Here is a 15,977-nt window from a genome sequence, read left to right on the forward strand (position 1 = left end):
TGGGTGCAGATGTGGAGATGGAAACCGTAGATGCACACACTTGCGTTGGGAAGGTTGGTACAAAGGAATACTCGACCAGAAGCGTGGTGAAGGCATGTCGAACTTGGACGCGTCGCAAGGTTGGGCATGTCCACATGAACAATCCCAATCGAAGTTGTCGAGATAGTACTACTATCTAGTACCTGTCGTCGTACTATCCTCAAGACCGTCAGGCGGGGCGATGGGTGCAGGAGAAGCTGTAGGTGCAGGCTCAAGCTAGGTGCAAGACAGTGCACCAGATGCGTCGGGCGGGTATGGGACTTAGCACGTAGACGCGTCCTTTGTGACGAAGCAAACGGTGTGCGGATCGCCCTTGCCGTCGCGGAGGACCTTCATGCACATTTTGCGGCCGACGTTGAACCCGAGTGCGGAGAGCACGTCCTTGATGGACGCAACTTTGGACCCCGCAAACTCAATGATGACATCGCCTGTGCCGCCATGCATTATGATGATCCGTCCGTCGTGGCGACGTATGGCGATAGTCGCACCTGGAAGAATGCCGGCAGCTTCCGCGGGCGACCCACGAGCCACGGACCTGACAACGACGCCTTGCGACAGCGTCGGGTACAGTCTATGGGCGGTGTTTTCGATCAGAGACATCCCCACCGACACGGGCGGCGTTTACTTGGCGATCTCGGGAAGCACCGCGCGGGTGAACTGCACCATTTGCATGCCGACGTAGGGTCTCGCCACGGTGCGGTGCTTGCGCAATTGATCGATGACTTCCATGCCTCCGTCGATCGGGATGGCAAACGAGATGCCCGACACGCCTGACGCGCGCAAGAAAGTTGTCAAGTTCCATCGCTGTCGAATTGCCGTCTACCTCCAGCCAACTTCATCGTGTTGATGCCGATGACTTGGCCGTCCAAGTTGACCAGCGGGCCACCCGAGTTGCCCACGTTGATGGCGGCATCCGTTTGAATGAACTCGGCTCGATTCGACGGCGAGAACCTGCCACGTCATCAGTGAATCCATGGATCACGCGGCGGAGACGGCAGCACACCCGAGCTCACTGCTGAGCCGCGCCGTCGCGCTGATGATGCCTGCGCTGACGCTGTTCTGAAGCGAGAGCGGACTCCCGAGAGCGATGACCCACTCGCCAGCACGCAAACTCGACGACGATCCGATGGCGACTGTCGGCAACTTGGTCACAGGCTCTGCCAACCACGCAGTGACGTATGTCGTAGATATTGTGGAAGGAATGGTACCATCGATCTGCACGAGCGCCAGGTCCGACTTGGCGTCGGTGCTGTGCACCTTGGCCGTGTACTTTTGGCCATTCTCGAGCGTCACCTGCTAGAAGTTTGAACGGTGTGCTGCGAAAGCTAAAAGCCTCACCGTGATAGCGGAGTACCGACCAAGGTTGGCCACGACGTGCGCGTTGGTCACGATGAGCCCTGTCGGCTCAATGATGAAGCCCGATCCGGAGCTAACTGGCTGATGGTGGGCGAAGATCGTGATGTTGACGACGCCTGGAGCCGCTTTCTCGACTGCATCCGCGATAGAATCGCGCGTCAGTGGTAGGCCGGTGGACTTGAGATGTGCAGTGGATTGGTCGTCTGCATCCGACAACTCAAGTCATGTCCGTGGGAATAGCTGGCGCACCTGCTGCTGCTGCTGCCACCGCTGCCATCGCGAGACTGAGACCACCTGCGAATTGCAGTGGCCCAAGAGGGATACTGCTCGTGCCCTGGCGTGTTCCAGCGTGACCTTTGGAGGCAGGCGTTCGCAAGCTCGTGAATGCGCGCAGCCCAGCGCGACGTCGAAGCCACCGGCCGCCGTAACGTTGAAGACCGCCGAGCATTCTAGAAATGCGATTATCCGGATAAGCGGTTCTTTGGCTGGTGTTTCCTAGATACGTGCAATATTTTATCATTTCCAGTCCAACACTAAATTATTCGCTTGTATTCCTCGACTCGTCGACAAATTCGTCATTCAGCGCCGCATCCACACAACACACACACTATAAAACGTGACACCGATGCAAGGAATGCTTGTCGCCGAAGAGCGCCGCACGACATGCCCGATCTCTTCACTCTGTCTCACAAAGATGCAGGGATTGGCACGCGCACTGATATCTGCCATCCAAGGTCGTGGACACAGCGCAGAGGAATAATAATGCACTTACATAAGGTACCCACCACCTTTTATCCGGATGCACCTTTGACGCTCAAGTTGATTGTTTTGAATTCCATTGAAAAAGAACATTCACCCGCTTGTTCGTCGCATGGCGCGCCTACCACTCGTCCTTGATGATGGGGACGGTGACGGCGAGCGTGTCGGTTGTGGCGTCCCACGTGGCTTTGCCCTGTTTGTGCCGGACGGGATTGGGGAGGTAGAGCGAGAGTTTCCTACGACATCCAGCCAGGTCGGCGTTAAAGGAACAAGGAGTCGTCGTACAGAGCGTGCGATTGAGCGATAAGCTTGTGCTTGGTAAGGTCGAGTGCAATTTCATCGAGACGGTGACCTGGGAAAGATATCTTGATCGTCATGGCGTCGCAACTGGCCACGGACGGATCCTTGTCTCCAAGACCGAGAAACACGTCCTCCGTCATGACTTCCTGCTTGAACAACACTTCGTGCCTACGCTCGCCGTGGTTCAAACACGTCAAGTAAAGCGTCTTCTCGGCGGTGTACTTGGGGCGCCGCCGCGTGTCGAATTCGTCGTCGTCTCCGTCGCTGCCAACTTCATCGTCGGTCCAGATCGCCTTGGGATCGGCAGTGACGATCTGTCCAATCTGCCGATTCATTGCTTCTACAGCCACGTTGCAGTGATGGCGCATTTTAAAGCCATGGCGATGGAGAACGCACCTTTTGGCAATGCGACGTGTGCGTGCGGCACAGGTCCGTTCGACACGGCTCCCTGTCCACAGGCCAACTGTAAGGGCGACAGCCGCCTACTTCGCGCCAGACGTTAGGACGTCTCTCACCTCGTGACGGTCGTCTTCCTCGGCAGGCTGGAGCAGGTCGCTCAGCGCCAACAGGTCGTGGAAGGAGCTCATCGCGCCGCAATCGCCCAGAATGGAGAACTTCGACGACTTTTCAAGGTGACCGCGTAGTTTGTGGAATCTTCAGGAAATCGCCAAATTATTGGGAAAATTTTTTCCATTTTCAACTTTGAGACGAATTTTCCCAATCCTCACTGGTTATCTTCGACATCTCACATCGAGATGGGACATGTGTCGGCGGCGGCGGACGCCCCGTGCAGGCCGTATTGCCCGTCAAAGGCGACGCTGTACGTGTCGATGCTCCCGTATGCGTACACGAACAATGACGTAGCGCAACTGTTCACGGGGTACGGCAAGATTGCCAGGGTGACGTTGCTCCGGCACAAGGACACTCGCGCAAGTCGCGGCGTTGCATTTGTGCAGTTCTCCCAGGTGCAAGATTGCGAGGCGGCATGCAAAGCGATGCATGGCGCGTTAGTAGAATCGATGACGTTGAATTGCTCCATCTCAAAGGACAACGGCCGATCTGGCGACTTCATGAAGAAGCGCAAGTACTCGTCCAAGAAGGTGTGCTTCGAGTGCAACGCGTCTGGCCATTACTCGTACGATTGCCCGCGCAATGTCCTGGGATCGCGAGACAAGCCAAAATTCAAGAAACCATCCAAACGACGGACCAAATTCGAGCACGGCGAAGCCGCCGATTTCTTTGACAACCCTCTCGACGACGACAGGTACGCCACCGCCGCTTTATCCCGACCCACTGATCGTGGACCTTGCAGCGATATTGGCAACGTCGGCGTCGCGGCTCTTGCCTATTCCAAGCACGCTCCTCCCTGTCCCATGACCCATGCAACTAGCGACAGCGTCGTCTCGCGGCGCCAGATCAAGAAGGATTCGTACTTTAGCGACGAGGACGAGTCCCCGTAGTCGGGTGGACGCATCGAACACTCGTATTTAAAGTCGTCGGCCCACTTCAGGCGCTGCATGAGGATCGTCCATGTCGAGTCCATGCAACTTCCACCGCGCTCGCCGACGCGACGCCGCAGACAGTGCATGCCAACGTTGGCTGCATGGGTCCGGTGCAAGCCACGCAGAAACACATCATTCTCTACTTCTTGGTTGCCGCAGGTGGCGGGTTTTCGCGAAAGCAGCTGCGCTTGAGCTTGACAACCTGCGACGATGATGACGTCCACGATCTCGACATGTCGAGAGGTATACCTGGGTGTGGATGGCGCTGGGTGCGATGCGCTGAAAGTTGCCCATGTGTTCGGGCATTTCACCGTGCTGCCGCGGGACGTGGCCGCGCAAGATGTCTGTCAAGTCCTCGTTGAGTTGCCTCATCGCGCGGGCTTCTGCTTCCATCGGGTGCATCAGGTTGGGCCGCTTCTTGTCGTGCGCGAGTTCGTCCGCCCGACGCTGAAGCACCGACACGAGCGCGGCCCGGTCAAAATGCAGCGGATTCACCACGCGCATTGTGTCGTACAAGAGCGCGTCCTTGATGACGTAGTCGAGATGGTTTTCGCGCGCCATCGACGGCGACGAGTTGATCTCGATGAGCCATGGCCGGTACTGGTCGTCGAGCAAGATGTCGTACCCGTACAAGTCAAACGAGTTGACTTGGTACGGAATCGAGTCTTCGCCGGCCACGAGCGACTTGACGATAACGTCGACGATCGCGGCCTTGATCGCGTCCACGGGGGCGTTGGCCGCCGCCAGCCGCGACCACAGATACGCCAAACTACGGCAACCACATGCGTCGAGCTCGCAAAGCGGCAGCGTACCTGGCCTTGGTCCCGCCGGCCTCGGTCGCGTCGGCTTGGTGGACCGGGTTGTCCCTACGCCAGACATGTCGAACCGCGGCATGGCAGCGGCGGGCTACGTACGCAACTTGGTCCATGTGGCCATGTTTTTGAATGCTGCTGTTGGTCAAGTGCATGAACAGATTGCCGAGGTCCGCCGAGTCGGTGCTGTAGCGGTGGGTGCAAATGCGGACAAACCCTTCGTTGTAAAAGAATGCCTACGCCACGGCGATGGGGAGCGGCGCCGAGGGATGGCGGCGCTACCTCGAGCGGGTTGAAAGACGTCACAAGAACGTAGAGGCGCAGGTCAAACTAGAGGCACGGGCATGAGGCACGATGCGGGCGGCGCGCCAGAAGCACCTTGAATCCATCGAGCAAGAGCGGGTTCTCAATGTACTTTTGCACGACGACGGCGTCGCCGTACGCGACTTGGCCGAGGTCGTTGAGGAGCGAGATGCCGCGGCCGCGGGACAGCGCGACGGGCTTCATGATCCAAAAGTTGTGGGTCGCGCCGACCGCGTCCGCGCGGCGCTTGAATGCTTGAACAAACGGGATGTAGTCGTGGGGCAAGATGAACGTTTCCGGCGCAATGTCAAACGCGGCTTTCATCTTGTCGCCCATGGCCTACGCACGGGGGGTTCGTCGGCGGCGCGCCGTCGAGTGTTTTGCACCGTGAAGCGCTGGAGACTCTTCTTCAGTTGGTCTTTTCGAGTCAGCGCCTTGGCGCCGGCAAAGTGGTTGACCTTTTGCCACGCAAGCAGCGTTTGCCGCTATGATGCCGCGTCAACAAGAGCGGTTCATCGAAGGAACGGATGGCGTACGTCGACGCGGGGCTTGCTCCACGTCCATAGGAGGTTCCATGTCGTGCTGAGCCCCAAGTCGACGGGGAGTTCGTCCCAGTCGGGAAGCTAGACGATGCGCCGTCAGCGCGCGGCGCCACGAACGACGCGTGTCACCTTTTGGAGCGCCTCGACGACGATGCCGACGACTTCTTGCCTCGCTTGCGAATGGATGCGGAACTGCGCCGTGTACGGCGTGCACTTGGCATCGAAGACACACGACGAGTCGATCGGGCGCGACGTCTTGAGGAGCCCTGCGATCAAATCCGTCAGCGATGTCAATGGCGCACGCAGTCAGTCGCATGCCATGGACGCCAAACACTGTCGCATAGTCGTGCATGATGTTGGTCCAGACAGTGTACAGCTTCAATTGGAATCGAATCGCGACGTCGCCGTTCTGGATGATGTCTTTGGTGTGGGTCTTGCCGCTGTGCTCTTGCGCGGCCTTCATCCGTTCGTAGAACGACGTCATCGTGCAGTAAAAGTTTCGATAGATGGACGAGTAGTCGGTGACGGGCTTGGACGGCATCTTGACGAGGGGCATGACGACGGGGGCGGTCGGCGGACCTTTGGCGGACTGGTGGCGGGACGGTCGCTGGGGGCGCGCCGAATCTGCAGATTGGCCCTTGGCCAGAGGCAGATGGGGGCCGGAGGCGCGATGGCACGACCGAGGTCGCTGCGACTTGTTGGCCCCACGAGTAGTGTGTGCTTCGGTAGCCACTGGACACGCACTGGGGGTAGACAGCGACTCGAGGGCGCAGTCGACGCTAGCTTGGCACAACTGGATGCACGACCTATCGCGCATGAGGTTGGACATGATCGTCCTTGCGCGGTCGGCTGCCGATGCGTCGGTAGCAGCAGCGGTCGTGTCGCCCCGGGACGTCGGGGGGATGGCTGGCGCATCCGAGCAAGTGAATCGGGTCCCGTTCGCCCCCCCTTCCAGTCGGTCTGGTTTCGTCGCATCGCTTGGCTCGTCGGTGATGTGGGAAATCAAATTGCGCTGGTCCTGAAACCACTCTGGCAGCGAGGCGGTCGGCGGCGCGGCGGTCGGCGACTCGTCTACGGCACCACATGAGCCCCCTTGGCACGACGTCGCGGTACCTTTCATGACCAAATACACCGTTGTATGAAACGACGACCTGTCGTAAGCAGTCTCACACGGCGGAGAAGCCATGACGTCGTCATCGCCGCCGCCGCCATCGGACGCGTCGTCGCTGCTGTCGTCTGGCGTTGAGCCGGCCGCCGCCTCTGGTTTGCGATGGGTGACGTCCGCCTCGTGAATCTCGTGTGGACGAGGTTGGCTCGATGTGTCGGGGGCCTCAGGCACACGCTCGTGTGTCTCTGGCTGACAGCGCAGATCCAACGCGACGTTGGGCTCAGGCTGGAGTGGGGATGCGGCAGCCTCTTGGGTCGGCACGTGTGTGGCTGTCCGTGGCGTGCAGCTCCTCAGCGCGCGCAGGTTGTCTTCGGCCTGGACGAGGCACAGCTGGGCGTTGATGCGACGGATGCGCTCGTCACCGTCGACGGCTGGATCGACCGCGGGCTTTCCCGCGTCGGGGACGTCGGCGCATGGGTGCCCAGCCGCCTCGATTTCTTTGTGTGCAGGCGCAGCACTATCAGCATCAACGTACTCCTCGTCCGAGCTAGACGGGGCGACATCGTTGACATCGTTGTCCGATTCACTCGAGTCGTCGTTGGCGGGTTCGGAGGCTGCCGCCGCGACTGCCGCGGCGGCTTTCTTTGCTTGGTCCTGCGCGCGTTCGCACACATGAGTGGCCCCTCACGTCATGGCAACGTACCTGCTGCTTCTTGAGGGCGATTTTCGCTTGCCGGGCGAGGAGGCGGTCGTGCGCGGCCCGCCGTCGGTCCTCTCGTTGCTTTTTTAGCAACTCTTCGGCGCTGACGACTGGCGCCGCCTTGGCCTTGCGCCGCCGCTTCTTCTTGGACGTGTTCGTCCCGAGGATGATAAACTTGGCGCCGTCGGTGGTTGCCGTCACCTTGGTGGCCTTGGCCAGCGACTTCATGTCTCGTAAAGACAACTTGGACGGGTAAACGGAGTGGGGGGGTGAGGAGGGAGCGGGATGGTGCTTCGTTGTCGGCGCTGCGTTGGGGTGTGAGGGCGGCGTTTGCATCGCGTGGCAGGATTTGCTGCGGCCTGCACGATGAAAATTTACATCAACCTGACGTTGTGGACGGCACGAACCGTCAGGGGAAGCGGCAAAGACGACGGGGGGCCTTGGCGCCACGGCATTGCCAGCAAGGAGGTCCGCGATGCGCTGCTTCGCCCGTCTGTCCTCGAGCTCCGTGACGACGGTGGCAAGCTGCTTCCGGATGTACTACATTCATGCTGGCAGTCAACCGTCATGCAGTAGCGGAAGGGACGTCGCACGTGGCCAAGAGCAACGTCGTCCGGGTGGTCGGGCGTCAGCGAGTCCGCCAGCTTGACGAGTTGGACGCGGCATTCGTTGAGGCGGGACGTCGACATCCTCGGGATGACATCTAGCGGCACGAGAGGAAAGTTTTCCATGTGCTGGTCGTCGTCATATGCCATCCTTTGCTATGTCGATGCAAGTTGTTTGAGAGAGTTCGCGTGCTTCCATGCCACGTACGATGGGATCGTTGGATGGATGGTCGGCCGTCCTGTCTTGTGGATGTGATTGCAAGTGGTTGGACGCGTTGTCAATCATGACATCGATTGGCGGCTTGTGCCGCAGATCTGCCGTCGACGCGCCTCGTCGCCAGCCTGCTGCGACAGCTGTGAGAACGACAGGCACGGCGACATTTGCTTGCCTGTCATGTCGCTGCCCAACATGAAAACGCGTTACTAGGGCAAACGTTGGCCGCTGGAGAAGTGAGTGCTTCCGTGGCACGGTGGCAGGAGATCTATGCCTACACAGACACGCGCCGTCACCTCCAACGGCCTCGCCGCCATGGCACCCTCACCGCCTGCATGCGAGAGCGTAACTGTATCGTGGGGAGCCGTTTCGGCATGAAAATCGCAACTTTCCCCTGTGACCTTTAAACATCCGGATATAGCAGCTCGATGAAGATATACTTCGAAGTACTATAGTATGCACGAAAAAAATTTTTTTTAGTTGACCAGCAGTACACATCAACGATGCGAGCGGCGGCGGCGGTATGCGTCCTTCTGGCACACGCCGGGATGTCCATGTTCAACAGCAACGAGGTGTGCGAGCCCAAGACAGTCATCTGCAAGTCTGCTAAGCGGGGAGCGAAGACGGTTCTTGCGCCAAAGCCGTACGTGGACGACGAATGTGTCGCGGATTGAGTGTGGATTGTGGTTTCAGGAAGTACAAGGTGTGGGCGAACGGGTGTGGCACCGACAGCATGGGGTTCCAGCTCATGGGCGATGAACATCTCGACTTCACGGACTGCTGCAACAGGCACGACGCGGTGAGGATGTCTCTGTCAGTCGTTGATGTGACGCCGCGTCATGCATCCAGTGCTACGGGGTCTGCGGCATCTCCAAGAACCTGTGCGAGAAGAAATTTTCCAAGTGCATGAAGGACAAATGCGCGCTGGAGCCAACGGCGGACCTTCAAAAGTCGTGCGAGACCACGGCCGAGCTGTACGCGATGGGGCCGAACTTGATGGGATGCCCCGCGTTCACGGCTGGGCAGAAGGAAGCGTGTGAGTGCGTCGACGCGGGAAAAGCAGACAAGTTGAATCGAGAGCGCCTCGAGCACTTCCTAGCCCACCAAGCGAAAGACGGTGCGGCTGAGGACGTGGATGGCCTCCTGGCCAAGTACAAGGGTAAGGTCGTTCGATGGTGCGGCTGCTGCTGAGAGCTGCATTAGGCAAGGAACCCGTCATGTTTCTGCGCCTTTTAACCAAGTACCCCGACGCCATAACGCTGAAGAAGGCACGAGTGAGCGAACATGCCAAGATGTTCGAGGCCCTCAAGAAGAAAACGCAGGAAGAGGCTTCCTCAGCCGACGAACACAGCGACGTGGAAGCGCACATCGAGCTGTAAGGTGGGCAGTCGAAGGAGGCGAAGAACACGCGCGTGCGAGCGGTCAATCTTGAAAGGAGTAACGACTTAATCCAATGTGGAAGCTGCTCTTACTTCTTAATGGCTTTCCCTGGAACTGCGCTGGGTGTTCCGACCGTTTGGAGTGTGCTCGCGCTGTCGCAAAAGTACTCTGGCTTGGACAAATTCACGCCGTACTCTCGCAAACTCGCCGCGAGATCTTCCATCGTCAACGTCAGGTTCTAACGACCGGGATGATGGAGCGAAACCACGCCAGCATCTCGAACACACGTACATCTGACGTCACGTTTCCGGCTTGGCCATTCACGCGGTGCTCATGGAACAGCTTGGCGTCGTGCGCGACATCCAGGACAAACTTTTGTGCAACGAGGGCCACCATGCGGATGCTACCGATCCCTGGTCAGCAACCCATCGAGTCCAGGCAATGACGTACATGCGGGGATCGTCTGTCGTGAAGCCGACGCTCTCGAGGTAGTACGCGACGACCTCGTCTGGGATTGCTGGGGCATACCGCTGGCCCACCGCATCCAGGAACTCATGGAGCTGCCCGTCCTCCATCTTCCATGTGGGTGGCGAAATGGAACTCGTTTAAGTGCGACCTGTGGAATCGAATACCTTTGAATAGTTATAATCTCGGGTGTAACCGTTTCCACGCGCCAAGAGGCATGACGCGGCTCGAGCGCAGCGCCGTTCGCGACAACTTAAGCCTTCTGGGCAAGCACCCCATCACGAACAAGCATATCTTTACTCGGCTGGATGTGAAGGTACGCTGCGCCGTGCTCTTGTCGCACCTCAGCACGATGAACAGGAACAGAATCTCGTGTCGATCGACGTGTTGAAGGAGTTCCCGTTCCTGCAGGTATGTGCATGGACTGCATCTAGGCGAATGAAACCGCGCATGTGGAAGGACGTCGACGTGGCCAACAACCAGATCGAGTCCCTGGCGTCACTGGCGCACCTGCCATTCTTGATTGCTCTGAACGCAGAGAACAACAACCTGACGACGCTACTTGGTGAGCGCTCAAGGCTTGTCGTCGCCGATCTCATCGCTGGACGGCAGACTTTGACCCGCCCCAGTGTACGCCCACGAATGCGTGGGTCGACGGCCACGAAGCGATCGGGTCCATGCTACACATCGCCAACCTGGCGCGCAACCACATTGTGGCCATGCGAGACCTGCGGACGCACCGCTACATCCAGGACCTTATCTTGGATCACAACCAGATCACAGATATCACTGGAATCGCCGACCTCGTCTTTCTCAAGGTGTTTCCCCATCCTTTTCTCTGGACGAAAGCCCAACGTCGGCCTCGTTGGTCTAGTACTTGAGCATCTCGCACAACAAGCTGACGACGACGAAAGGCCTGACGAGCAACTTGCCGATTGAGATTTTGAACCTGTCCCACAACGAAATTGCCGACACGGCGCAGCTCCCGGGGCTCACGCGGCTCCTCAACGTCAACGTTGCGCACAACCGCATCCGGAGCTTGGACGAGTTTGGGGTAAGCGCGTTCGTGGACGAAGCCGCGATCCGTGTCGATGGATTCTCACGCCGGGTGTAGAAGTGCCGCATGCTGCAAAAGCTGGATGTGTCCTTCAACCGCATTCAAGACCTATGCGAGGTCGACGCCTTGGCCAAGCTCCGCGACCTGAGCACGCTGAACTTGACGCAATGCCCTGTAGCACGAACCACGGGCGCCATCTCGCGGCTTGACATCGTCATGTAGGTCACGCGCATCCCGTACTACCGGTTTCGCATCCTCGTGCGAACACAGCAAATCGTCATGCTGGACGGGTTCCCGGCGTCCATTAAAGAGCGGATCAAGGCCAAGGTCATTCATGGCGACGACATCCGGGCGCGCACCGACATTTTCGACTCGCACATGAAAGGCGACACATTTATCAACTACTTGGTTCCCCTCGAGCACGAGTACAATCGCGCGGCTCCCGACCGCCATCCCACGACGCTCAAGCCGCCGCAGCTGTCCAAGGCCAGCAGCTGCAAGAACATGGCCGAAGCCGAAGCGGCCAAAGCGATCTTGATGTACGTCGGAAAGTCGCAAGCTCGTCAAACTAACGATTCCCGTCGATGCGCAGCGCCCAGATCAAGATCGTGACCGCGGCGTTCGCCAAAGACACCCTGAACGACCTGCCCAAGCGGTACCCGATGTTGTTTGGCAAGTGCGGGAAAAAGCCATCGCGGCGGTCGAACGGGTCCATCATGTCACGGAAGCCGCTCGTTGATGTTCCGTCCGAGTAGCATGGTGGCATATCGTAACTCCGTGTGCGTGAAAAAGAATCGAGAGCGCTCTTGAGTACACAAAGCACACGCGTCGAGTCGTGCTAGTTAGTGGAGGCGCGCGATGGGGTGGGAGGCTTTCTACGACAACTCACTGCCGCATTCGACGGGCGGCGACTCATGACCGTTGGTTGTCATGGCAGCGGTCGCCGTGCACGATGACAACTTACTTGCGCAGCACCAACACAATCGGGAGATGGTCGCTGCCTTGGATCGACGACCGAATGGCCGAATCTTGCTATTCACGCAACAACATTCACGCGCGGCATCTCGACAATGTCACGGCGCGCCTTACCACTCTGTCCATCAAGGCCGCCGACACAACAAAGTAGTCGAGTCGCCACCCTGCGCCACTGCCGTTCAGGGCCAACGAGGCGATGGGATCGCCGCACGCACCCTTATTCTTCCGGCGCGCATCCGACCGATACGAAAAGTACGTGTACGCCTGGGTGTGTGCATGCAAGCGCCGGAATGAGTCGACAAACCCGGACGCGAGGAAGCTGCCAAAGCTCGCGCGCTCTTCGTTTGTGAACCCGGCCGACCTTTTCTGTGCACACCTTGAGCCCACTCACACACTCGACGACGCATGCCTTACGTTGCCTTTGGGATCATGGATGTCGATTTCTTCGTGCGCGACGTTCAAGTCCCCGCACCACACGACCGGTTTGGCCTTTTCGAGCTCGCGGAGGTCGGCAAAGAGCGTCGGGTCCCACTTGGTCGTTCGGAAGCCCAACCTAAGCATGCCGGCGATGACGACGATGACTCGACAAACGGGCGTCCGCACCGGTCTAACTTTTGGCCCGAGTTGGGGACGTAAGTGTGCACGAGCCAAAACGTGTCGAACTCGAGCGCGACGTACCGACCTTCGTCGTCGGGTCGGCTGTCCACCACGAGGCTAGTGCGCACGCTGAGGGGTTCGGTTTTGCAAAAGACCGCCGTGCCAGAGTACCCTGCGGCCGCCCACGACCGATACCAGTTGATTCATGGACGAAAAGCATGTGCATGCACCTTTTTGTGTGGCGCAGTTCCAGTACTGGAACGGATACTGCGGCAGCATTCGTTTGACCTGGAAGACATGGATGGATGGGAGCGGTTGTTGCACAAGAGAGAGAGAGGTGAACCTGGCCCAACGATGCGTCGTCGATCTTGGTCTCACTCAGACACAGCACGTCCGGGTCTTCGCACGCGATGTAAGCGCGAAACGAAGATTTCAACACCGCGCGCAGACCATTTACGTTCCTAACGAGCAAGCAAGCGGTGGATGTCGCGTACCACATCGACCGTTTGTACCAGGCGAGAACGCGGACCGTGTCTTTGTCGGCCGTGGCGGATGATGGGATCACGCTGTCGAACACGGCTTTCTCCGCCTCGGTGATCGGAGGAAACTCGACGTCGTCCGCTGGCGGAGTTGCCTTCTTTGGTTTCTTCAGCTGCGGTCCTGTCGGAGCCTTCAAGAATCCCCACGCTTCCGAAGCCTTGGCGGCTGCGTCAGGTTTGCCGTCGTCGTCGTCCCGACTCGCGTTTCGCTTTGCCGCCTTCGACGTGGGTGTACATTCTTCTTCTTCGTCTACGCTTGCCGCGTTGCGCCTGGACTTCAGTTCATCCTTTGCGTCTTTGACAGCCGCCGTGCGCTTGGAGGCTCGTGTCGTTGGAGTGCTGGACGCCTTCTTGATGGAACGTGCCATGCCGTGTCGTCGATGGGCGGTCAATTCCGAAATGTAGATCGACCGCGAAAGGCGGCAAGGACTTTTCCTAGATGTGAAGAAATATCCGAATTTCAAATTCGAATTGGCTCGCGAAGATGAAGCGGGCGACGAGAACGCCGCGTCCATGCGCTGCCACCATTGAACACACAGCGTGCTCATCGTCTGGCAGAAGCGGGCAGCAGATATCACCAATCCCCGAGGAAAATGCAGTCGTGATGTGCGCGACGTCGATCTAACGTGCCCTCGAGATGCCTTCTTCACGCCTGGCACCGTCAACTGCTCTTCTCCTTTGCCTCCTTCCGAACTACCATCAAGCGATCGAAAAGCCCCGCATGACGTCGACTCGATCCTTCCATAGATGGGTGGGACGCATCCACGCGCCAAACATATACTTCGTCGCAACGTTCATGGAACTTCATGTTGATCCTGCATCCATCGTGTCACGCCAGGCTGCCGTCGCTCCATGGTACGTCACCTACTCCATCGGCAAAGTTCGTTCGTGCGAGCACCCTCATGTTCTATTCGAAGTCAATGGGCGGTGGGATGGGACGAAGGCGGAGGCAACGTGTTCAAGGGTATGCACCTTGGATTTTTGCGTGCACGCTTTCAGCGTGTACAACGCCTTGAGAGAGCTCGCCACTGTCTGGACCAGTCTAAGGTGCTCACACCTGGCTCGCCATTGCTCTGACGTCGGTCTCGCTGTCGGCACACTGCATTCAGCGCGACGCGCCTAAAGCAATGCGTCGACGCATCTGCACGGCCGTCGCTCATTCATCGAGATGTCTCTGCCGTTAGGGTTCTCTTTCCTCGACTTGGATCAGCGACTGCGCAAGGCGTGTTGGCTCCCAGCGCGATAGCGACCATGACAAGACCCACCCTAACACTGTATTTGGACTACTTTTTTCTGCCCCGTTTCGCGGCGGCGGCGCTCGCTTTTGCCTTGGCGCCCTTCTTGTCGTCCGCCTTGCGCTTCATGGAGGCCTTGTCGGACGGGATGACGGTAAAGAAGTTTTCCATGCGCTGCTGGGCGTGCGACGTCTTGGCCTTCTTCAGTTTCTCGATCGCGTTCATGACGCGGTCGCCGTTGAACCCGTGCTTGTCGACGAGAAATTGACGCAGTTCGTCCACGTTCGGGTCTTTCCACTTAATGTCGACATCCGCCATGTCGATCACGTCGGGCTCGAGGAACATGGCGCGGGCCTGCTTGTAGATTGCGTCGTCGCCCAGCCACTCGTCCGGGATCGTGATCTACCGCCGTCCGTACGATGACCATCCACGCCCCCGCCGCGTGAAGACGTACCCCTTTGCTTGGGTGCTGCTGCAAATGCGCCACGTACGTTTCGATCGTCTTATGCTCCTTGATCGCCGACAGCGCCTTCTTGGGCCCGACGCCGCGAATCGTGTCGCAGTAGTCGCACCCGCACAAGATGCACAGGTCAACAAACTAGTCGCCGGGTTACAACTGCATGTGTGTGTGGTGGTGTTGGGGGTGTACCTGGTCGTACGTGAGGTCGAGTTCCTCTAGCACTTTGTCGAGCTTGATCTCCAAGATTGGCAGCTTTCGACTGGCGGCAATGGTCAGACGACGAAAGAGCACGGGCGTGCCAAACGTCATGACGTCCATGTCTTCGGTGCCAGACGCAAACACCTTGTGGTGTTTCGCCAGCGCGGCGCACGTGGCTTCGGCCTCGCATGGAGCGTTGACGAAGGGCACACCCATGAGACTAGAACGTTTGGTGCATCAAGATCTTGCGTCGCCATGGCACGAACACGTACGTGAGGAGCTCCTTGCAGTCGTCGTTGTGTTGGGGAGTTGCGCGCACGAGGCGCTTGTTGAATTTTTCAATATCCTCGACGTTTCCTTCCTCCGTCGCCGTTTTCAAGCTCTCTACAATCGCATGCCAGGATCGTCACCATGGATGGAGCAGAGCACGGACAACCTTGTGCGATTTGCCGTCGTTCGGTGCGTTTGGCAAGTTCGCCGCCCTTCAGCACGGGCGGTTTGCCGTCGAACACGTAGACAGGTTTGAGTCCATTCTCCATCAGTCGGATCGTGCGATTGAACATGCCTTGGATGTGGGACGTGACCTCACCCGCGTCGTTTGTCAGCATTTGGGCGGCGCCGCCGTGCTCGCCGTTGCTTCGGACCGCGACTAGGAACTGGTAGAGCGCCATACTAGCGTCGATGGCCACACTACGACCGCTCAGGGCAGACATCTGAAGCTCCTTCACACAGCCGGGCGCTTCCTCTGTGAGCAACTTCATCAACCCTTTGATTCCCATCGTGGTCTATGCTGGTGACTGTGATAATCAAGCGTCAACGTGGGAAAGCGAA

General features: G+C 58.5%; 9 protein-coding genes across 12 annotated transcripts; 3 read left to right on the forward strand and 6 right to left on the reverse strand.

Annotated features, from left to right (window-relative positions):
* Positions 1-300: 300 nt before the first annotated feature.
* H310_13225 (hypothetical protein) lies at positions 301-1,672 on the reverse strand (the record flags this gene model as incomplete). The annotated part of the gene is made up of 8 exons (XM_008880647.1): positions 301-467; positions 528-610; positions 665-809; positions 863-990; positions 1,043-1,196; positions 1,248-1,332; positions 1,378-1,598; positions 1,645-1,672. 8 exons carry the CDS (start codon positions 1,670-1,672, stop codon positions 301-303), a joined length of 1,011 nt encoding a protein of 336 aa, XP_008878869.1.
* A 462-nt stretch (positions 1,673-2,134) lies between these two features.
* On the reverse strand, positions 2,135-3,125 carry H310_13226 (hypothetical protein). Its single transcript, XM_008880648.1, has 5 exons — positions 2,970-3,125; positions 2,851-2,902; positions 2,677-2,794; positions 2,440-2,622; positions 2,135-2,390 (listed from the first exon to the last, which is right to left on the reverse strand). The coding sequence occupies exons 1-5, from the start codon at positions 3,039-3,041 to the stop codon at positions 2,276-2,278; spliced, it is 540 nt and encodes a 179-aa protein (XP_008878870.1). The 5' UTR covers positions 3,042-3,125; the 3' UTR covers positions 2,135-2,275.
* A 64-nt stretch (positions 3,126-3,189) lies between these two features.
* H310_13227 lies at positions 3,190-4,098 on the forward strand. 2 transcript variants are annotated; one of them, XM_008880650.1, is made up of 3 exons: positions 3,190-3,274; positions 3,319-3,718; positions 3,767-4,098. In XM_008880650.1, the coding sequence occupies exons 1-3, from the start codon at positions 3,217-3,219 to the stop codon at positions 3,912-3,914; spliced, it is 606 nt and encodes a 201-aa protein (XP_008878872.1). In that variant the 5' UTR covers positions 3,190-3,216; the 3' UTR covers positions 3,915-4,098. The 2 variants fall into 2 exon arrangements, with proteins under 2 accessions (XP_008878872.1, XP_008878871.1); XM_008880649.1 differs by having other exon boundaries at positions 3,190-3,718.
* On the reverse strand, positions 4,096-8,515 carry H310_13228 (the record flags this gene model as incomplete). 2 transcript variants are annotated; one of them, XM_008880651.1, is made up of 16 exons in its annotated part: positions 8,416-8,515; positions 8,235-8,368; positions 8,015-8,182; positions 7,829-7,961; positions 7,425-7,780; positions 6,727-7,375; positions 5,939-6,684; positions 5,743-5,868; positions 5,608-5,694; positions 5,458-5,556; positions 5,147-5,410; positions 5,051-5,098; positions 4,871-5,004; positions 4,769-4,822; positions 4,206-4,725; positions 4,096-4,158 (listed from the first exon to the last, which is right to left on the reverse strand). In XM_008880651.1, exons 1-16 carry the CDS (start codon positions 8,435-8,437, stop codon positions 4,096-4,098), a joined length of 3,603 nt encoding a protein of 1,200 aa, XP_008878873.1. In that variant the 5' UTR covers positions 8,438-8,515. The 2 variants fall into 2 exon arrangements, with proteins under 2 accessions (XP_008878873.1, XP_008878874.1); XM_008880652.1 differs by lacking the exons at positions 4,096-4,158; positions 4,206-4,725; positions 4,769-4,822; ... (2 more) ...; positions 5,147-5,410; positions 5,458-5,556 and having other exon boundaries at positions 5,559-5,694; positions 5,743-6,684; positions 8,416-8,437.
* A 210-nt stretch (positions 8,516-8,725) lies between these two features.
* On the forward strand, positions 8,726-9,714 carry H310_13229 (hypothetical protein). Its single transcript, XM_008880653.1, has 4 exons — positions 8,726-8,883; positions 8,934-9,039; positions 9,090-9,399; positions 9,444-9,714. Exons 1-4 carry the CDS (start codon positions 8,744-8,746, stop codon positions 9,617-9,619), a joined length of 732 nt encoding a protein of 243 aa, XP_008878875.1. The 5' UTR covers positions 8,726-8,743; the 3' UTR covers positions 9,620-9,714.
* On the reverse strand, positions 9,662-10,215 carry H310_13230 (hypothetical protein). The gene is made up of 3 exons (XM_008880654.1): positions 10,071-10,215; positions 9,912-10,023; positions 9,662-9,858 (listed from the first exon to the last, which is right to left on the reverse strand). Exons 1-3 carry the CDS (start codon positions 10,193-10,195, stop codon positions 9,709-9,711), a joined length of 387 nt encoding a protein of 128 aa, XP_008878876.1. The 5' UTR covers positions 10,196-10,215; the 3' UTR covers positions 9,662-9,708.
* Positions 10,216-10,302: 87 nt separating this feature from the next.
* H310_13231 (hypothetical protein) lies at positions 10,303-11,897 on the forward strand (the record flags this gene model as incomplete). The annotated part of the gene is made up of 8 exons (XM_008880655.1): positions 10,303-10,401; positions 10,446-10,496; positions 10,545-10,650; positions 10,698-10,903; positions 10,960-11,139; positions 11,200-11,316; positions 11,365-11,681; positions 11,735-11,897. The coding sequence occupies 8 exons, from the start codon at positions 10,303-10,305 to the stop codon at positions 11,895-11,897; spliced, it is 1,239 nt and encodes a 412-aa protein (XP_008878877.1).
* On the reverse strand, positions 10,988-13,673 carry H310_13232. 2 transcript variants are annotated; one of them, XM_008880656.1, is made up of 9 exons: positions 13,227-13,673; positions 13,058-13,175; positions 12,945-13,002; positions 12,721-12,886; positions 12,532-12,670; positions 12,333-12,483; positions 12,232-12,281; positions 12,107-12,174; positions 11,664-12,030 (listed from the first exon to the last, which is right to left on the reverse strand). In XM_008880656.1, the coding sequence occupies exons 1-9, from the start codon at positions 13,619-13,621 to the stop codon at positions 12,018-12,020; spliced, it is 1,158 nt and encodes a 385-aa protein (XP_008878878.1). In that variant the 5' UTR covers positions 13,622-13,673; the 3' UTR covers positions 11,664-12,017. The 2 variants fall into 2 exon arrangements, with proteins under 2 accessions (XP_008878879.1, XP_008878878.1); XM_008880657.1 differs by having other exon boundaries at positions 10,988-12,174.
* Positions 13,674-14,433: 760 nt separating this feature from the next.
* On the reverse strand, positions 14,434-15,973 carry H310_13233 (hypothetical protein). The gene is made up of 5 exons (XM_008880658.1): positions 15,583-15,973; positions 15,419-15,530; positions 15,138-15,366; positions 14,943-15,086; positions 14,434-14,890 (listed from the first exon to the last, which is right to left on the reverse strand). The coding sequence occupies exons 1-5, from the start codon at positions 15,923-15,925 to the stop codon at positions 14,537-14,539; spliced, it is 1,182 nt and encodes a 393-aa protein (XP_008878880.1). The 5' UTR covers positions 15,926-15,973; the 3' UTR covers positions 14,434-14,536.
* Positions 15,974-15,977: the final 4 nt, after the last annotated feature.

The sequence above is a fragment of the Aphanomyces invadans genome (assembly GCF_000520115.1).
Source record: "Aphanomyces invadans strain NJM9701 unplaced genomic scaffold supercont1.48, whole genome shotgun sequence".
NCBI lineage: Eukaryota > Oomycota > Saprolegniomycetes > Saprolegniales > Verrucalvaceae > Aphanomyces > Aphanomyces invadans.